The sequence below is a fragment of the Entelurus aequoreus genome, linkage group LG08, assembly GCF_033978785.1.
Source record: "Entelurus aequoreus isolate RoL-2023_Sb linkage group LG08, RoL_Eaeq_v1.1, whole genome shotgun sequence".
Lineage (NCBI taxonomy): Eukaryota > Metazoa > Chordata > Actinopteri > Syngnathiformes > Syngnathidae > Entelurus > Entelurus aequoreus.
The window spans coordinates 68,273,176-68,291,460 of record NC_084738.1 but is presented as its reverse complement, the minus strand read 5'-3'; the positions used below and the strand labels follow the sequence as shown (position 1 = coordinate 68,291,460).

The window sequence follows — 18,285 nt, the reverse complement described above, 5'->3', positions numbered from 1 at the left end:
AAAAAGGCAGCTGTAAGAAAAAAAGTATGTATTTAGTTTGTTATTATTAATTCGATATATTTCTTTTTAAATATGTATTTTATTTAATATTATTGTTTTTATATCTTTATTTCCATTCATATCTTTTATTTATTTTATTTAGTAAAAGGCCAGATCCCACTTCACTTTTTTTAAATAATAAATACAAATGTAGATTTGACATTAAAAAAGGCAGCTGTAAGAAAAAAAGTATGTATTTAGTTTATTATTATTAATTCTATATATTTATTTGTAAATATTTATTTTATTTAATATTATTGTTTTTATATCTTTATTTCCATTCATATCTTTTATTTATTTTATTTAGTAAAAGGCCAGATCACACTTCACTTTTTTAAAACAATAAATACAAATGTAGATTTGACATTAAAAAAGGCAGCTGTAAGAAAAAAAGTATGTATTTAGTTTATTATTATTAATTCTATATATTTATTTTTAAATATTTATTTTATTTAATATTATTGTTTTTATATCTTTATTTCCATTCACATCTTTTATTTATTTTATTTAGTAAAAGGCCAGATCACACTTCACTTTTTTTAAATAATAAATACAAATGTAGATTTGACATTAAAAAAGGCAGCTGTAAGAAAAAAAAAGTGGTACTATTTTTCCATTTACAGTAATGCCCTGTAAAAGTACATTTTATGGTAAAAAACAAAAAACAAAAAAAAACGGGCAGCTCAGTTATTTTTTCCACACATTTGATTTATTTTTTATTTTTACAGTATTCATGCTTTGATATTCTCTAAAATGAAATAGGGCCAACAATAAAATGGACTATAAAATGTTCATATTTTATTCAAAGACCACATTTAGAAGAAAAACTACTCAAAACTAGGGATGTCCGATAATGGCTTTTTGCCGATATCCGATATTCCGATATTGTCCAACTCTTTAATTACCGATACCGATATCAACCGATATCAACCGATATATACAGTCGTGGAATTAACACATTATTATGTATAATTTGGACAACCATGTATGGTGAAGATAAGGTACTTTTTTTAAAAAAATAAAAAATAAAATAAGATAAATAAATTAAAAACATTTTCTTGAATAAAAAAGAAAGTAAAACAATATAAAAACAGTTACATAGAAACTAGTAATGAATGAAAATTAGTAACATTAACTGTTAAAGGTTAGTACTATTAGTGGACCAGCAGCACGCACAATCATGTGTGCTTACGGACTGTATCCCTTGCAGACTGTATTGATATATATTGATATATAATGTAGGAACCAGAATATTGATAACAGAAAGAAATGGGGGAGGGAGGTTTTTTGGGTTGGTGCACTAATTGTAAGTGTATCTTGTGTTTTTTATGTTGATTTAATAAAAATAAAAAAAATTAATAAAAAATAAAAAACGATACAGATAATAAAAAAACGGATACCGATGATTTCCGATATTACATTTTAACGCATTTATCGGCCGATAATATCGGCAGCCCGATATCGGACATCCCTAATATTTACAGTATTATTATTGCATTGTATTATTTTTATTTATTTTTTTAACTATTTTTTATGTATTTAGCTTATTATTATTAATTCTATATATTTATTTTTAAATATTTATACATAGAAACTAGTAATGAATGAAAATTAGTAACATTAACTGTTAAAGGTTAGTACTATTAGTGGACCAGCAGCACGCACAATCATGTGTGCTTACGGACTGTATCCCTTGCAGACTGTATCGATATATATTGATATATAATGTAGGAACCAGAATATTAATAACAGAACAAAACAACCCTTTTGTGTGAATGAGGAGGGAGTTTTTTTTGGGTTGGAGCATTAATTGTAAGTGTATCTTGTGTTTTTTATGTTGATTTAATTTAAAAAAAAATAAAATAAAAAAAAAAACAAAAAAAAACGATACCGATAATAAAAAAAAATCGATACCGATAATTTCCGATATTACATTTTAACGCATTTATCCCTACTCAAAACATAATAATAAATCAAAGAAATTGTCAAATGAATCATCATAAAACAATAAGATGCAATATTTTCTTAAGATGATTTGATTCAAAGGTGGAAAAAGAAATGTTTCTAAATTATTATGACCGGCTTTTCAATGTTTAATGCTTTTATTTTGGTCAGATTTGTTGGTTGTTTTCTGATTTTAAACCAATGATAGATATTTGCTCTATTTTTGTGCTTGATTGTACATTTTAATATTAATGTCATTTTATTCCCATTCTTGCTTGATGTACAGCTTAATGTTCAACAGTCTCCCTTCTCATATTTTAGCCTTCACACATGTTCAATGTCTGGACTACAGGCAGGCCAGTCTAGTACCCGCACTCTTTTACTATGAAGCCACGCTGTTGTAACACCTGGCTTGGCATTGTCTTGCTGAAATAAGCAGGGGCGTCCATGATAACAACATATGTTGCTCCAAAAGCTGTATGTACCTTTCAGCATTAAAAAACACGTTTCTATTTTGCATCAATCCATCGTAGATGAGCGCGGGCCCAGTTTCCGGGTGTTGTTGATAAATTAAGTTAAGTTAAAGTTAAAGTTAAAGTACCAATGATTGTCACACACACGCCAGGTGTGGTGAAATTTCTCCTCTGCATTTGACCCATCCCCTTGATCACCCCCTGGGAGGTGAGGGGAGCAGTGAGCAGCAGCGGTGCCGCGCCCGGGAATCATTTTTGGTGATTTAACCCCCAATTCCAACCCCTGATGCTGAGTGCCAAGCAGGGAGGTAATGGCTCCCATTTTTATAGTCTTTGGTATGACTCGGCCGGGGTTTGAACTCACAACCTACCCATCTCAGGGCGGACACTCTAACCACTGAGTAGGCTTTGGCTTTGCATAGCAGAGCTTCAACTTGCACTTACAGATGTGGCGACCAACTGTAGTTACCGACAGTGGCTTTCTGAAGTGTTCCTGAGCCCATGTGGTGATATCCTTTACACACCGACGTGGCTTTTTGATGCCTCAGGCATTTGTTGACAAAGTGGTGACCCTTGACCTGTGACCCTCGCCCCGTCCTTGTTTGTGAATGACTGAGCATTTCATGGAAGCTGCTTTTATACCCGATCATGTAGCACATAGTGTGCTACTTTACCACATACTCTACCACTTTAGCACATACTGTACCACTTTAGCACATAATGTAGCACTTTAGCACATAGTGTAGCACTTTAGCACATAGTGTACCACTTTAGCACATAGTGTACCACTTTAGCACATAGTGTACCACTTTAGCACATAGTGTAGCACTTCACCACATACTGTGCTACTTCACCACATACTGTACCACTTTAGCACATAGTGTAGCACTTTAGCACATAGTGTACCACTTTAGCACATAGTGTAGCACTTTAGCACATACTGTGCTACTTTAGCACATAGTGTAGCACTTTAGCACATAGTGTATTACTTCACCACATACTGTGCTACTTTACCACAAAGTGTACCACTTTAGCACATACTGTACCACTTTAGCACATAGTGTAGCACTTTAGCACATAGTGTAGCACTTTAGCACATAGTGTATTACTTCACCACATACTGTGCTACTTTACCACATACTGTACCACTTTAGCACATACTGTACCACTTTAGCACATACTGTACCACTTTAGCACATACTGTACCACTTTAGCACATAGTGTAGCACTTTAGCACATAGTGTATTACTTCACCACATACTGTGCTACTTTACCACATACTGTACCACTTTAGCACATACTGTACCACTTTAGCACATACTGTACCACTTTACCACAAAGTGTACCGCTTTAGCACATACTGTACCACTTTAGCACATAGTGTAGCACTTTAGCACATAATGTACCACTTTAGCACATAGTGTACCACTTTAGCACATAGTGTAGCACTTTACCACAAAGTGTAGCACTTTAGCACATAATGTACCACTTTACCACATAGTGTAGCACTTTAGCACATAGTGTAGCACTTTAGCACATAATGTACCACTTTAGCACATAATGTAGCACTTTAGCACATAGTGTAGCACTTTAGCACATAATGTACCACTTTAGCACATAATGTACCACTTTACCACATAGTGTAGCACTTTAGCACATAGTGTAGCACTTTAGCACATAATGTACCACTTTAGCACATAATGTAGCACTTTAGCACATAGTGTAGCACTTTAGCACATAATGTACCACTTTAGCACATAGTGTAGCACTTTACCACAAAGTGTACCACTTTAGCACATAATGTACCACTTTACCACATAGTGTAGCACTTTAGCACATAGTGTAGCACTTAAGCACATAATGTACCACTTTAGCACATAATGTAGCACTTTAGCACATAGTGTAGCACTTTAGCACATAATGTACCACTTTACCACATAGTGTAGCACTTTACCACAAAGTGTACCACTTTAGCACATAATGTACCACTTTAGCACATAATGTACCACTTTAGCACATAGTGTAGCACTTTAGCACATAATGTACCACTTTACCACATAGTGTAGCACTTTAGCACATAATGTACCACTTTAGCACATAGTGTACCACTTTAGCACATAGTGTAGCACTTTACCACAAAGTGTACCACTTTAGCACATAATGTACCACTTTAGCACATAATGTAACACTTTAGCACATAGTGTAGCACTTTAGCACATAATGTAGCACTTTAGCACATAGTGTAGCACTTTAGCACATAGTGTAGCACTTTACCACAAAGTGTACCACTTTAGCACATAATGTACCACTTTAGCACATAATGTAACACTTTAGCACATAGTGTAGCACTTTAGCACATAGTGTAGCACTTTAGCACATAATGTACCACTTTAGCACATAATGTACCACTTTAGCACATAGTGTAGCACTTTAGCACATAATGTACCACTTTAGCACATAATGTAGCACTTTAGCACATAATGTAACACTTTAGCACATAATGTACCACTTTAGCACATAATGTAACACTTTAGCACATAGTGTAGCACTTTAGCACATAGTGTAGCACTTTAGCACATAATGTACCACTTTAGCACATAATGTACCACTTTAGCACATAGTGTAGCACTTTAGCACATAATGTACCACTTTAGCACATAATGTACCACTTTAGCACATAATGTAACACTTTAGCACATAGTGTAGCACTTTAGCACATAGTGTAGCACTTTAGCACATAATGTACCACTTTAGCACATAATGTACCACTTTAGCACATAGTGTAGCACTTTAGCACATAATGTACCACTTTAGCACATAGTGTAGCACTTTAGCACATAGTGTAGCACTTTAGCACATAGTGTGTGACTGAATGCATAACGTGTGTGTTATGTATGTAGGACGCGTGGAGTGACAGCGAGGGTCATGTGACCTTGGACCGCCAGCAAGACTACGAGCTGATTGAAACAAAATGGACGTCTGAAGGTTTCTACCTGCTCTTTAAGAGACCTTTCAACACCTGCGACCCCAGAGATTACCTCATTCAGGTACCTCACTACAATAACACTACTTTGCACTACAATAACACTACTTTGCACTATAATAACACTACTTTGCACTACAATAACACTACTTTGCACTATAATAACACTACTTTTTACTACAATAACACTACTTTTTACTACAATAACGCTACTTTTTACTACAATAACACTACTATAATAACACTACTTTTTACTACAATAACACTACTTTTTACTACAATAACACTACTTTTTACTACAATAACACTACTTTTTACTACAGTAACACTACTTTTTACTACAGTAACACTACTTTTTACTACAATAACATTACTTTTTACTACAGTAACACTACTTTTTACTACAATAACACTACTTTTTACTATAATAACACTACTTTTTACTACAATAACACTACTTTTTACTATAATAACACTACTTTTTACTATAATAACACTACTTTTTACTACAATAACACTACTTTTTACTACAATAACACTACTTTTTACTATAATAACACTACTTTTTACTACAATAACACTACTTTTTACTATAATAACACTACTTTTTACTACAATAACACTACTTTTTACTATAAAAACACTACTTTTTACTACAATAACACTACTTTTTACTACAATAACACTCCTTTTTACTATAATAACACTACTTTTTACTATAATAACACTACTTTTTACTACAATAACACTACTTTTTACTATAATAACACTACTTTTTACTATAATAACACTACTTTTTACTACAATAACACTACTTTTTACTATAAAAACACTACTTTTTACTACAATAACACTACTTTTTACTACAATAACACTACTTTTTACTACAATAACGCTACTTTTTACTACAATAACACTACTTTTTACTATAATAACACTACTTTTTACTACAATAACACTACTTTTTACTATAATAACACTACTTTTTACTACAATAACACTACTTTTTACTATAAAAACACTACTTTTTACTACAATAACACTACTTTTTACAACAATAACACTACTTTTTACTACAATAACACTCCTTTTTACTATAATAACACTACTTTTTACTATAATAACACTACTTTTTACTACAATAACACTACTTTTTACTATAATAACACTACTTTTTACTATAATAACACTACTTTTTACTACAATAACACTACTTTTTACTATAAAAACACTACTTTTTACTACAATAACACTACTTTTTACTACAATAACACTACTTTTTACTACAATAACACTCCTTTTTACTATAATACTCTCATGACTTGGTCTGTGGCGTGGTTTGTTCTCCCAGAAGGCAATGGAAAGTTGGCGCGTGCAAGACGTGAATTTAAATACATTTTTAATTCTAACTCAAAAAAAAGAACAAACAAAAGGCGCTCACAGTGGAGGTACAAAACGACTATGAAAACAAAACACTAGCAAAGGCAGAACTAGGACATAAAACAAACTTGCAAACTAAGGCTTGAGTAAAGAAAACTTACTTGGAAGCAGAACAGGACATGAAAAAGAACAGCATGGATCATGAGCGTGAACAGAGTGGCAGGAGTGAATGTGATGTCGCCAGGACGAACAACAGAAACAGAAAAGCTTATATAGTGACATGATCAGTGAAAACAGGTGCGTGACTCTAACCGTGAACAGGTGCGTGACATGACAATGTGAACCAGGTGAAACTAATGGTTGCTGTGGTGACAAATAAAAGTGCACAAAAAGTCCAAAACCAAATCCGAACATAACTAAAACAAAACATAATCACAGACATGACAAATAACACTACTTTTTACTACAATAACACTACTTTTTACTATAATAACACTACTTTTTACTATAATAACACTACTTTTTACTACAATAACACTACTTTTTACTATAATAACACTACTTTTTACTATAATAACACTACTTTTTACTACAATAACACTACTTTTTACTACAATAGCACTCCTTTTTACTATAATAACACTACTTTTTACTACAATAACACTACTTTTTACTATAATAACACTACTTTTTACTATAATAACACTACTTTTTACTATAATAACACTACTTTTTACTACAATAACACTACTTTTTACTATAATAACACTACTTTTTACTACAATAACACTACTTTTTACTACAATAACACTACTATAATAACACTACTTTTTACTACAATAACACTACCTTTTACTATATTGACAGTAGTTTTTACTACATTAACAGTATTTTCACTATATTAACAGTCGTTTTTTTCCTTTATTAACAGTAGCTTTTACTATAATAACAGTAGTTTCACAATATTAACAGTAGTTTGTACTATTTTAACAGTAGTTTTTACTATAATAACAGTAGTTTCACAATATTAACAGTAGATTTTACTATAATTACAGTAGTTTCACAATATAAACAGTAGTTTTACTATATTAACGGTAGTTTTTACTACATTAACAGTAGTTTTACTATATTAACAGTAGTTTTTACTACATTAACAGTAGTTTTACTATATTAACAGTAGTTTCACAATATTAACAGTACTTTTTACTATATTAATAGTATTTTCACTATATTAACAGTAGTTTTCACTATTATAACAGTACTTTTTACTATGCTGACAGCATTTTCACAAAATTAACAGTAATGTTTTCTATATTAACAGTAGTTTTTACTATATCAACAGTATTTTCACAATATTAACAGTATTTCCACAATATTAACAGTATTTTCAAAATATTAACGGTAGTTTTTACTATATTAACAGCATTTTCACAATATAAACAGTATTTTCACAATAGTAGCAGTATTTTCACAATATTAACAGTAGTTTTTACTATATTAAAAGTAGTTTCACAATATTAACAGTAGTTTTTAACATATTAACAGTAGTGTTTACTATATTAACAGTAGTGTTTACTATATTAACAGTATGTTCACATAATTAACAGTAGTTTTTACTATATTAACAGTTTTTTCACAATAATAACAGTAGTCTTTACTATATTAAAAGTAGTTGTTACTATATTAACAGTATTTTCACAATATTAACAGTAGTTTTTACTGTATTAACAGTATTTTCACAATAATAACAGTAGTCTTTACTATATTAAAAGTAGTTTTTACTATATTAACAGTAGTTTCACAATATTAACAGTAGTTTTTAACATTTATAACAGTAGTGTTTACTATATTAACAGTAGTGTTTAGTATATTAACAGTATTTTCACAATATTACCATTCCTTATCAAAATATCAAGATTAAATTCACAATATTTTTGTTCAAATATGGGATTTGATTCAGAACATCAGGATTATATTTCCACTATATTAGGATTGTTAGGAGCGCAGCTGGGAAAGGCTTCAGCACCCTTCGCGACCCCGAAAGGGACAAACGCTACAAAATGGATGGATGGATTTTTTTAAATACATTTTTGGATGTCTATCAAAATTTTTTAAATATATATATTTTTTTTTACACAAAATTTAAATTTTAGATTTTTTTCACAATATTAAGGTTTTTTCCACATTATTGGTATTTTTCCTAATCATTTGAATTTCAGTCACAATATTTGAATTGTATGTCCACAGTATTACAACTTTTTTTTTTCAGAAAATTATTATAATTAATTTTTTTTTAAATATTAGGATTAAATTACTAATATGAGGATCTGACTTCCACTTTAGTTGGATTTTTAAAATATAATTTTAGAATATTTTTCACAATTATAGACTTTTTTTTTACACTGTTGGAAATGTTTTACATGATTATGGACACATTAAGAATTGGAAAAAAAATACTATTAAACTTTATTTTTGTCACAAAATATTGGAATATATATTTTTTGACACATTATTGGGATTTTGTACACGATATTAAAACATTGTATTCACAAATTAAATGATGTTTTCCTCAAATCTTTAGAAAAGTGACATTCACAAAATATTAAAATATTTTTTTTCCTGATTTATTTAAACTTTTTTCTTACAAGATGACTTTTTTTTTTAAATAAAGTTTTCCTTATTCTGACAAGTAAAATAACACTTTCCTTACCAAAATAAATTGCCAATACTGTATTGTCTATTATTTTTTTTATTTTTTTTAAACTACTGTGACAAAATATAAGATATTACATTTGACTTTACTAAAACATGTTTCTCCTCGGAATGTTACAACACATTTTTCATAACATTATAAAAATAGTATGATACTTTTTTTGTAATATGACTTTTATTCTTGTAAAATTACATATATATATATATATATATATATATATATATATATATATATATATATATATATATATATATATATATATATATATATATATATATAAACAAAAAAATAATAAATACATAAAATAATCAGAGTTAATCAAAATAAACATAAAATAAAATCATATTTTCCCTTAAATTATATTATTCTTACATGACTTTTTGCCTAAAAAAATACTTGATAATTTTTTGCTGTCACATTATGAATTCATCCATGCATCCATCTTCTTCCGCTTATCCGAGGTGGGGTCGCGGGGGCAGCAGCCTAAGCAGGGAAGCCCAGACTTTCCTCTCCCCCAGCCACTTGGTCCAGCTCTTCCCGGGGAATTATGAATTGTATTCTTGTAAATTAGTCAAAGTATTTTCCTAAAATGAAACTTTATAGCCTGCAATATGACATATTTTTCTCCTAATATTGTTTGATAAAAGAAATCATTTTTCCTCGTCAAATAAAAGGTCATGCTTGCAGTGTTGGGAAGTAAACAATATATATTTAATAACGGCAGAAAATCTACGATGATGGCTAGCAAAGCGCGGATACTAAGGTTACCATGGCAACCATTTGCGTCCAGGAGGGAACGGTGCACGTCATCTACGCGCTGCTGGACCAACCCCTGGCCTCCTTGGAGCAGCTCAACCTGTCAGGCATCCACACGGGCCTCCAAAGGGTCCTGATGCTGCGGCCCGACACGCCGACGCCCACGCTGCCCCCGGACGTGCGCACGCTGGACGTGGTGGCGCCCGACGTGCTGATCCCGGGTCAGGAGACCACCTACTGGTGCTTCATCCACAGGCTGCCTGAGGGGATGGCCAAGAACCACATCGTCATGGTAACCAAACACTACACAGTACAAATATAATGTTTTTACAGTATATTTGACAGTATAGTGCAGTGGTTGTTAACCTTGTTGGAGGTAGCGAACCCCACCAGTTTCCTATGCGCATTCACTCAACCCTTCTTCAGTGAAAAATAAAATGTTTTTTTTTTTTTCAAATTCAAGACAAAGTTATATGTTTTTGGTAACACTTTAGTATGGGGAACATATTCTAAGTAACAAAGACTTCATTTAGAGTTAGTGTAACTGTTAGCTCTGCTCTTGTTCTCCCGCCAGTACGAGTATGTGATCACGGCGGGTAACGAGGCCATGGTGCATCACATGGAGGTGTAACTGTTAGCTCTGCTCTTGTTCTCCCGCCAGTACGAGTCTGTGATCACGGCGGGTAACGAGGCCATGGTGCATCACATGGAGGTGTAACTGTTAGCTCTGCTCTTGTTCTCCCGCCAGTACGAGTCTGTGATCACGGCGGGTAGCGAGGCCATGGTGCATCACATGGAGGTGTAACTGTTAGCTCTGCTCTTGTTCTCCCGCCAGTACGAGTCTGTGATCACGGCGGGTAACGAGGCCATGGTGCATCACATGGAGGTGTAACTGTTAGCTCTGCTCTTGTTCTCCCGCCAGTACGAGTCTGTGATCACGGCGGGTAGCGAGGCCATGGTGCATCACATGGAGGTGTAACTGTTAGCTCTGCTCTTGTTCTCCCGCCAGTACGAGTCTGTGATCACGGCGGGTAACGAGGCCATGGTGCATCACATGGAGGTGTAACTGTTAGCTCTGCTCTTGTTCTCCCGCCAGTACGAGTCTGTGATCACGGCGGGTAGCGAGGCCATGGTGCATCACATGGAGGTGTAACTGTTAGCTCTGCTCTTGTTCTCCCGCCAGTACGAGTCTGTGATCACGGCGGGTAACGAGGCCATGGTGCATCACATGGAGGTGTTCGAGTGTTCCCCCGACGTGAGCAACGTTCCCGACTACAGCGGCTCCTGTGACGACAAGATGAAGCCGGGCAAGCTGGACTTCTGCCGCCACGTGCTGGCCGCCTGGGCCATGGGTGCTGAGGTAGGAGCGTGGCCGCCGTATTACCCATGATGCACTTTGCACGTACATTTTACGTGGTCTTAATTCAAGGGAGTCTCACTCCTCCTCCAATGGAGTGACTAAAAGGTTTGCGGCCGGTCTGCATGTGGGAGGACAAGTCCCAATACCTTATGGTGGCAGAGGAGTTTGCGTGTCCCAATGATCCTAGGAGCTATGTTGTCCGGGGGATTCTATGCCCCCTGGGAGGGTCTCCCAAGACAAACAGGTGCTAGATGAGGGATCAGACAAGGAGCAGCTCGAAGACTTTTATGGAGAAGAAACAATGAGGGCTCAGATCTCCCTCCCAGGCCCAGAGGGGGGCGTCGATGGCGAGCGCCTGGGACCTGGCACAGCCCAAAGAGGCAACGTGGGTCCCCCCTCCAATGGGCTCACCACTCATAGGAGGGGCCATTGAGGTCAGGTGCAGTGTGAGCTGGGCGGCAGTCGAAGGCAGGGCACTTGGCGGTCCGGTCCTCGGCTACATAAGCTAGCCCTTGGGACGTGGAATGTCACCTCGCTGGGGGGGGGGGGGGGGAGCCTGAGCTAGTGCGCGAGGTGGAGAAGTTCCGGCTGGATATATTCAGACTCACAATCAACGCACAGCAAGGGCTCTGGAACAAGTTCTCTCAAGAGGGGCTTCCACTCTGGCGTTGCATGCAGTGAGAGGCTGGGGTGCCAATTCTTGTTGCCCCCCGTCTCAAAGCCTGCACGTTGGAGTTCAACCCAGTGGACGACAGGGTAGCTTCCCTCCGCCTTCGGGTGGGGGGGATGGGTCCTGACTGTTGTTTGTGCTTACGCAGCAAACAGCTGCTCAGAGTACCCACCCTTTTTGGATTCACTTGAGGGAGTACTGGATAGTGCTCCCCTGGGTGATTCCCTCGTTCTACTGGGGGACTTCAACGCTCATGCTGGCAACGACAGTGAAACCTGGAGAGGCGTGATTGGGAAGAATGGCCACCCGGATCTGAACCCGAGTGGTGTTTTGTTATTGGACTTTTGTGCTGGTCACAGATTGTCCATAACAAACACCATGTTCAAACATAAGGGTGTCCATATGTGCACTTGGCACCAGGACACCCTCGGCTGCAGTTCCATGATCGACTTTGTAGTTGTGTCATCGGATTTGCACTCTCATGTTTTGGACACTTGGGTGAAGAGAGGGGTGGAGCTTTCTACCGATCACCACCTGGTGGTGAGTTGGCTGCGATGGTGGGGGAGGATGCCGGACAGACCTGGCAGGCCCAAACGCATTGTGAGAGTCTGCTGGGTACGTCTAGCAGAGTCTCCTGTCAGAGAAAGTTTCAATTCCCACCTCTGGAAGAACTTTGAACATGTCACGAGGGAGGCGCTGGACATTGAGTCCGAGTGGACCTTGTTCCGCACCTCTATTGTCGAGGCGGCTAATTGGAGCTGTGGCCGCAAGGTGGTTGGTGCCTGTCGTGGCGGTAATCCTAGAACTCGCTGGTGGACACCAATGGTGAGGGATGACGGCAAGCTGAAGAAAGAGTCCTATCGGGTTCTTTTGGCTCATGGGACTCCGGAGGCAGGAAACAGGTAACAACAGGCCAAGCCGTGTGTGGCTTCGGCGGTCGCTGAGGCAAAAACTGGGGAGGAGTTAAAGGAAGCCATGGAGAACATCAAAGCGATTCTGGACCACCATCCACCACCTCAGGAAGGGGAAGCAGTGCACTGTCAACACCGTGTATGGTGAGGATGGTGTGCTGCTGACCTCCACTCAGGATGTTGTGGATCGGTGAAGGGAATACTTCAAAGACCTCCTCAATCCCGCCTACACGTCTTCCTATGAGAAAGCAGTGCCTGGGGACTCTGTGGTGGACTCTCATATTTCTGAGGCTGAGGTTGCAGAGGTAGTTAAGAAGGTGCAGTCAAGGGCGTTGAGGGGATCCGGTTTGGTGGCTGTAGGATTAGGTCTCTGCTTTTTGCGGATGATGTGGTCCTGATGGCTTCATCTGGCCAGGATCTTCAGCTCTCACTGGCTTGGTTTGCAGCCGAGTGTGAAGCGACTGGGATGAGAATCCGCACCTCCAAGTCCAAGTCTCTCCAACCCATTTCTGGGTTGGAGAGGAGATCTTGCCCCAAGTGGAGGAGTTCATGTACCTCGGAGTCTTGTTCACGAGTGAGAGAAGAGTGGATGGTGAGATTGACAGGCGGATCGGTGTTGCGTCTTCAGTAATGCGGACCCTGCATCGATCCGTTGTGGTGAAGAAGGAGCTGAGCTGGAAGGCAAAGCTCTCAATTTACTGGTTGATCTACGTTCCCATCTACACCTATGGTCATGATCTTTAGGTTATGACGGAAAGGACAAGATCACGGGTACAAATGAGTTTCCTCCATCGGGTGGTGGGTCTCTCCCTTAGAGATAGGGTGAGAAGCTCTGTCATCCGGGAGTAGCTCAAAGTAGAGCTGCTGCTCCTCCACATGGAGAGGAGCCAGATGAGGTGGTTCTTGCATCTGGTCACCTCCTAGGGAGGTGTTTAGGGCACGTCTCACTGGTAGGAGGCCTCAGGGAAGACCCAGGACACGTTGAGAAGACTATGTCTCCTAGCTGGCCTGGGAATGCCTCGGGATCCCCCGGGAGGAGCTGGACCAAGTGGCTGGGGAGAGGGAAGTCTGGGCTTCTCTGCTTAGGCTGCTGCCCCCGCGTACCCACCTCGGATAAGATGGATGGATGGACGGCATTTACAATCTTTATGTAGGACAAGAACTTAAAGGTTTTCTTTCTTTATGCATTCTAAGTCATAAATAAACATAAATAAAAGAATGGAGCCAGTAAGAGATAGAAGGTCTTTGGGTATGAACTAAATGTTATTCTTGTTCAAATGTAACTTTTTTCCTGATTTATTACAACTTTATTTTGCAAGATGACAATTTTTTATCAAACTGACCTCATTCTGACTAATAAAATAAGATTTTTCTTGCCAAACAAATGCAACACGAATATTACAATGTGCTACACCACATGGGGGTTAATACTAGGAAGCTAGTAGACTAGTAAGAAAGGTGGTAATACAATACAAGTAAGGTTAATACTTGGAAGCTAGTAGACTAGTAAGAAAGGTGGTAATACAATACAAGTAAGGTTAATACTTGGAAGCTAGTAGACCAGTAAGAAAGGTGGTAATACAATACAAGTAAGGTTAATACTTGGAAGCTAGTAGACCAGTAAGAAAGGTGGTAATACAATACAAGTAAGGTTAATACTTGGAAGCTAGTAGACCAGTAAGAAAGGTGGTAATACAATACAAGTAAGGTTAATACTTGGAAGCTAGTAGACTAGTAAGAAAGGTGGTAATACAATACAAGTAAGGTTAATACTTGGAAGCTAGTAGACTAGTAAGAAAGGTGGTAATACAATACAAGTAAGGTTAATACTTGGAAGCTAGTAGACCAGTAAGAAAGGTGGTAATACAATACAAGTAAGGTTAATACTAGGAAGCTAGTAGACCAGTAAGAAAGGTGGTAATACAATACAAGTAAGGTTAATACTTGGAAGCTAGTAGACCAGTAAGAAAGGTGGTAATACAATACAAGTAAGGTTAATACTTGGAAGCTAGTAGACCAGTAAGAAAGGTGGTAATACAATACAAGTAAGGTTAATACTAGGAAGCTAGTAGACTAGTAAGAAAGGTGGTAATACAATACAAGTAAGGTTAATACTTGGAAGCTAGTAGACCAGTAAGAAAGGTGGTAATACAATACAAGTAAGGTTAATACTAGGAAGCTAGTAGACCAGTAAGAAAGGTGGTAATACAATACAAGTAAGGTTAATACTTGGAAGCTAGTAGAACAGTAAGAAAGGTGGTAATACAATACAAGTAAGGTTAATACTTGGAAGCTAGTAGACCAGTAAGAAAGGTGGTAATACAATACAAGTAAGGTTAATACTAGGAAGCTAGTAGACTAGTAAGAAAGGTGGTAATACAATACAAGTAAGGTTAATACTTGGAAGCTAGTAGACTAGTAAGAAAGGTGGTAATACAATACAAGTAAGGTTAATACTAGGAAGCTAGTAGACTAGTAAGAAAGGTGGTAATACAATACAAGTAAGGTTAATACTAGGAAGCTAGTAGACTAGTAAGAAAGGTGGTAATACAATACAAGTAAGGTTAATACTTGGAAGCTAGTAGACCAGTAAGAAAGGTGGTAATACAATACAAGTAAGGTTAATACTTGGAAGCTAGTAGACCAGTAAGAAAGGTGGTAATACAATACAAGTAAGGTTAATACTTGGAAGCTAGTAGACCAGTAAGAAAGGTGGTAATACAATACAAGTAAGGTTAATACTAGGAAGCTAGTAGACTAGTAAGAAAGGTGGTAATACAATACAAGTAAGGTTAATACTAGGAAGCTAGTAGACTAGTAAGAAAGGTGGTAATACAATACAAGTAAGGTTAATACTTGGAAGCTAGTAGACCAGTAAGAAAGGTGGTAATACAATACAAGTAAGGTTAATACTTGGAAGCTAGTAGACCAGTAAGAAAGGTGGTAATACAATACAAGTAAGGTTAATACTTGGAAGCTAGTAGACCAGTAAGAAAGGTGGTAATACAATACAAGTAAGGTTAATACTTGGAAGCTAGTAGACTAGTAAGAAAGGTGGTAATACAATACAAGTAAGGTTAATACTTGGAAGCTAGTAGACTAGTAAGAAAGGTGGTAATACAATACAAGTAAGGTTAATACTTGGAAGCTAGTAGACCAGTAAGAAAGGTGGTAATACAATACAAGTAAGGTTAATACTAGGAAGCTAGTAGACCAGTAAGAAAGGTGGTAATACAATACAAGTAAGGTTAATACTTGGAAGCTAGTAGACCAGTAAGAAAGGTGGTAATACAATACAAGTAAGGTTAATACTTGGAAGCTAGTAGACCAGTAAGAAAGGTGGTAATACAATACAAGTAAGGTTAATACTAGGAAGCTAGTAGACTAGTAAGAAAGGTGGTAATACAATACAAGTAAGGTTAATACTTGGAAGCTAGTAGACCAGTAAGAAAGGTGGTAATACAATACAAGTAAGGTTAATACTAGGAAGCTAGTAGACCAGTAAGAAAGGTGGTAATACAATACAAGTAAGGTTAATACTTGGAAGCTAGTAGAACAGTAAGAAAGGTGGTAATACAATACAAGTAAGGTTAATACTTGGAAGCTAGTAGACCAGTAAGAAAGGTGGTAATACAATACAAGTAAGGTTAATACTAGGAAGCTAGTAGACTAGTAAGAAAGGTGGTAATACAATACAAGTAAGGTTAATACTTGGAAGCTAGTAGACTAGTAAGAAAGGTGGTAATACAATACAAGTAAGGTTAATACTAGGAAGCTAGTAGACTAGTAAGAAAGGTGGTAATACAATACAAGTAAGGTTAATACTTGGAAGCTAGTAGACCAGTAAGAAAGGTGGTAATACAATACAAGTAAGGTTAATACTTGGAAGCTAGTAGACCAGTAAGAAAGGTGGTAATACAATACAAGTAAGGTTAATACTTGGAAGCTAGTAGACCAGTAAGAAAGGTGGTAATACAATACAAGTAAGGTTAATACTTGGAAGCTAGTAGACTAGTAAGAAAGGTGGTAATACAATACAAGTAAGGTTAATACTTGGAAGCTAGTAGACTAGTAAGAAAGGTGGTAATACAATACAAGTAAGGTTAATACTTGGAAGCTAGTAGACCAGTAAGAAAGGTGGTAATACAATACAAGTAAGGTTAATACTAGGAAGCTAGTAGACCAGTAAGAAAGGTGGTAATACAATACAAGTAAGGTTAATACTTGGAAGCTAGTAGACCAGTAAGAAAGGTGGTAATACAATACAAGTAAGGTTAATACTTGGAAGCTAGTAGACCAGTAAGAAAGGTGGTAATACAATACAAGTAAGGTTAATACTAGGAAGCTAGTAGACTAGTAAGAAAGGTGGTAATACAATACAAGTAAGGTTAATACTTGGAAGCTAGTAGACCAGTAAGAAAGGTGGTAATACAATACAAGTAAGGTTAATACTAGGAAGCTAGTAGACCAGTAAGAAAGGTGGTAATACAATACAAGTAAGGTTAATACTTGGAAGCTAGTAGAACAGTAAGAAAGGTGGTAATACAATACAAGTAAGGTTAATACTTGGAAGCTAGTAGACCAGTAAGAAAGGTGGTAATACAATACAAGTAAGGTTAATACTTGGAAGCTAGTAGACCAGTAAGTAAGGTGGTAATACAATACAAGTAAGGTTAATACTAGGAAGCTAGTAGACTAGTAAGAAAGGTGGTAATACAATACAAGTAAGGTTAATACTTGGAAGCTAGTAGACTAGTAAGAAAGGTGGTAATACAATACAAGTAAGGTTAATACTAGGAAGCTAGTAGACCAGTAAGAAAGGTGGTAATACAATACAAGTAAGGTTAATACTAGGAAGCTAGTAGACCAGTAAGAAAGGTGGTAATACAAAACAAGTAAGGTTAATACTAGGAAGCTAGTAGACTAGTAAGAAAGGTGGTAATACAATACAAGTAAGGTTAATACTAGGAAGCTAGTAGACCAGTAAGAAAAGTGGTAATACAATACAAGTAAGGTTAATACTAGGAAGCTAGTAGACCAGTAAGAAAGGTGGTAA

At 36.5% G+C, this 18,285-nt stretch overlaps 1 protein-coding gene across 1 annotated transcript in view; it reads left to right on the top strand.

The window, feature by feature from the left end:
* Positions 1-18,285, top strand: part of dbh (dopamine beta-hydroxylase (dopamine beta-monooxygenase)) — a 45,503-nt gene that overhangs the window by 825 nt on the left and 26,393 nt on the right. Inside the window, exons 2-4 of the mRNA XM_062055137.1 lie at positions 5,357-5,503; positions 10,323-10,580; positions 11,472-11,648. Coding sequence (XP_061911121.1) covers positions 5,357-5,503; positions 10,323-10,580; positions 11,472-11,648 — 582 coding nt within the window. The remainder of the gene's footprint in view (positions 1-5,356; positions 5,504-10,322; positions 10,581-11,471; positions 11,649-18,285) is intronic.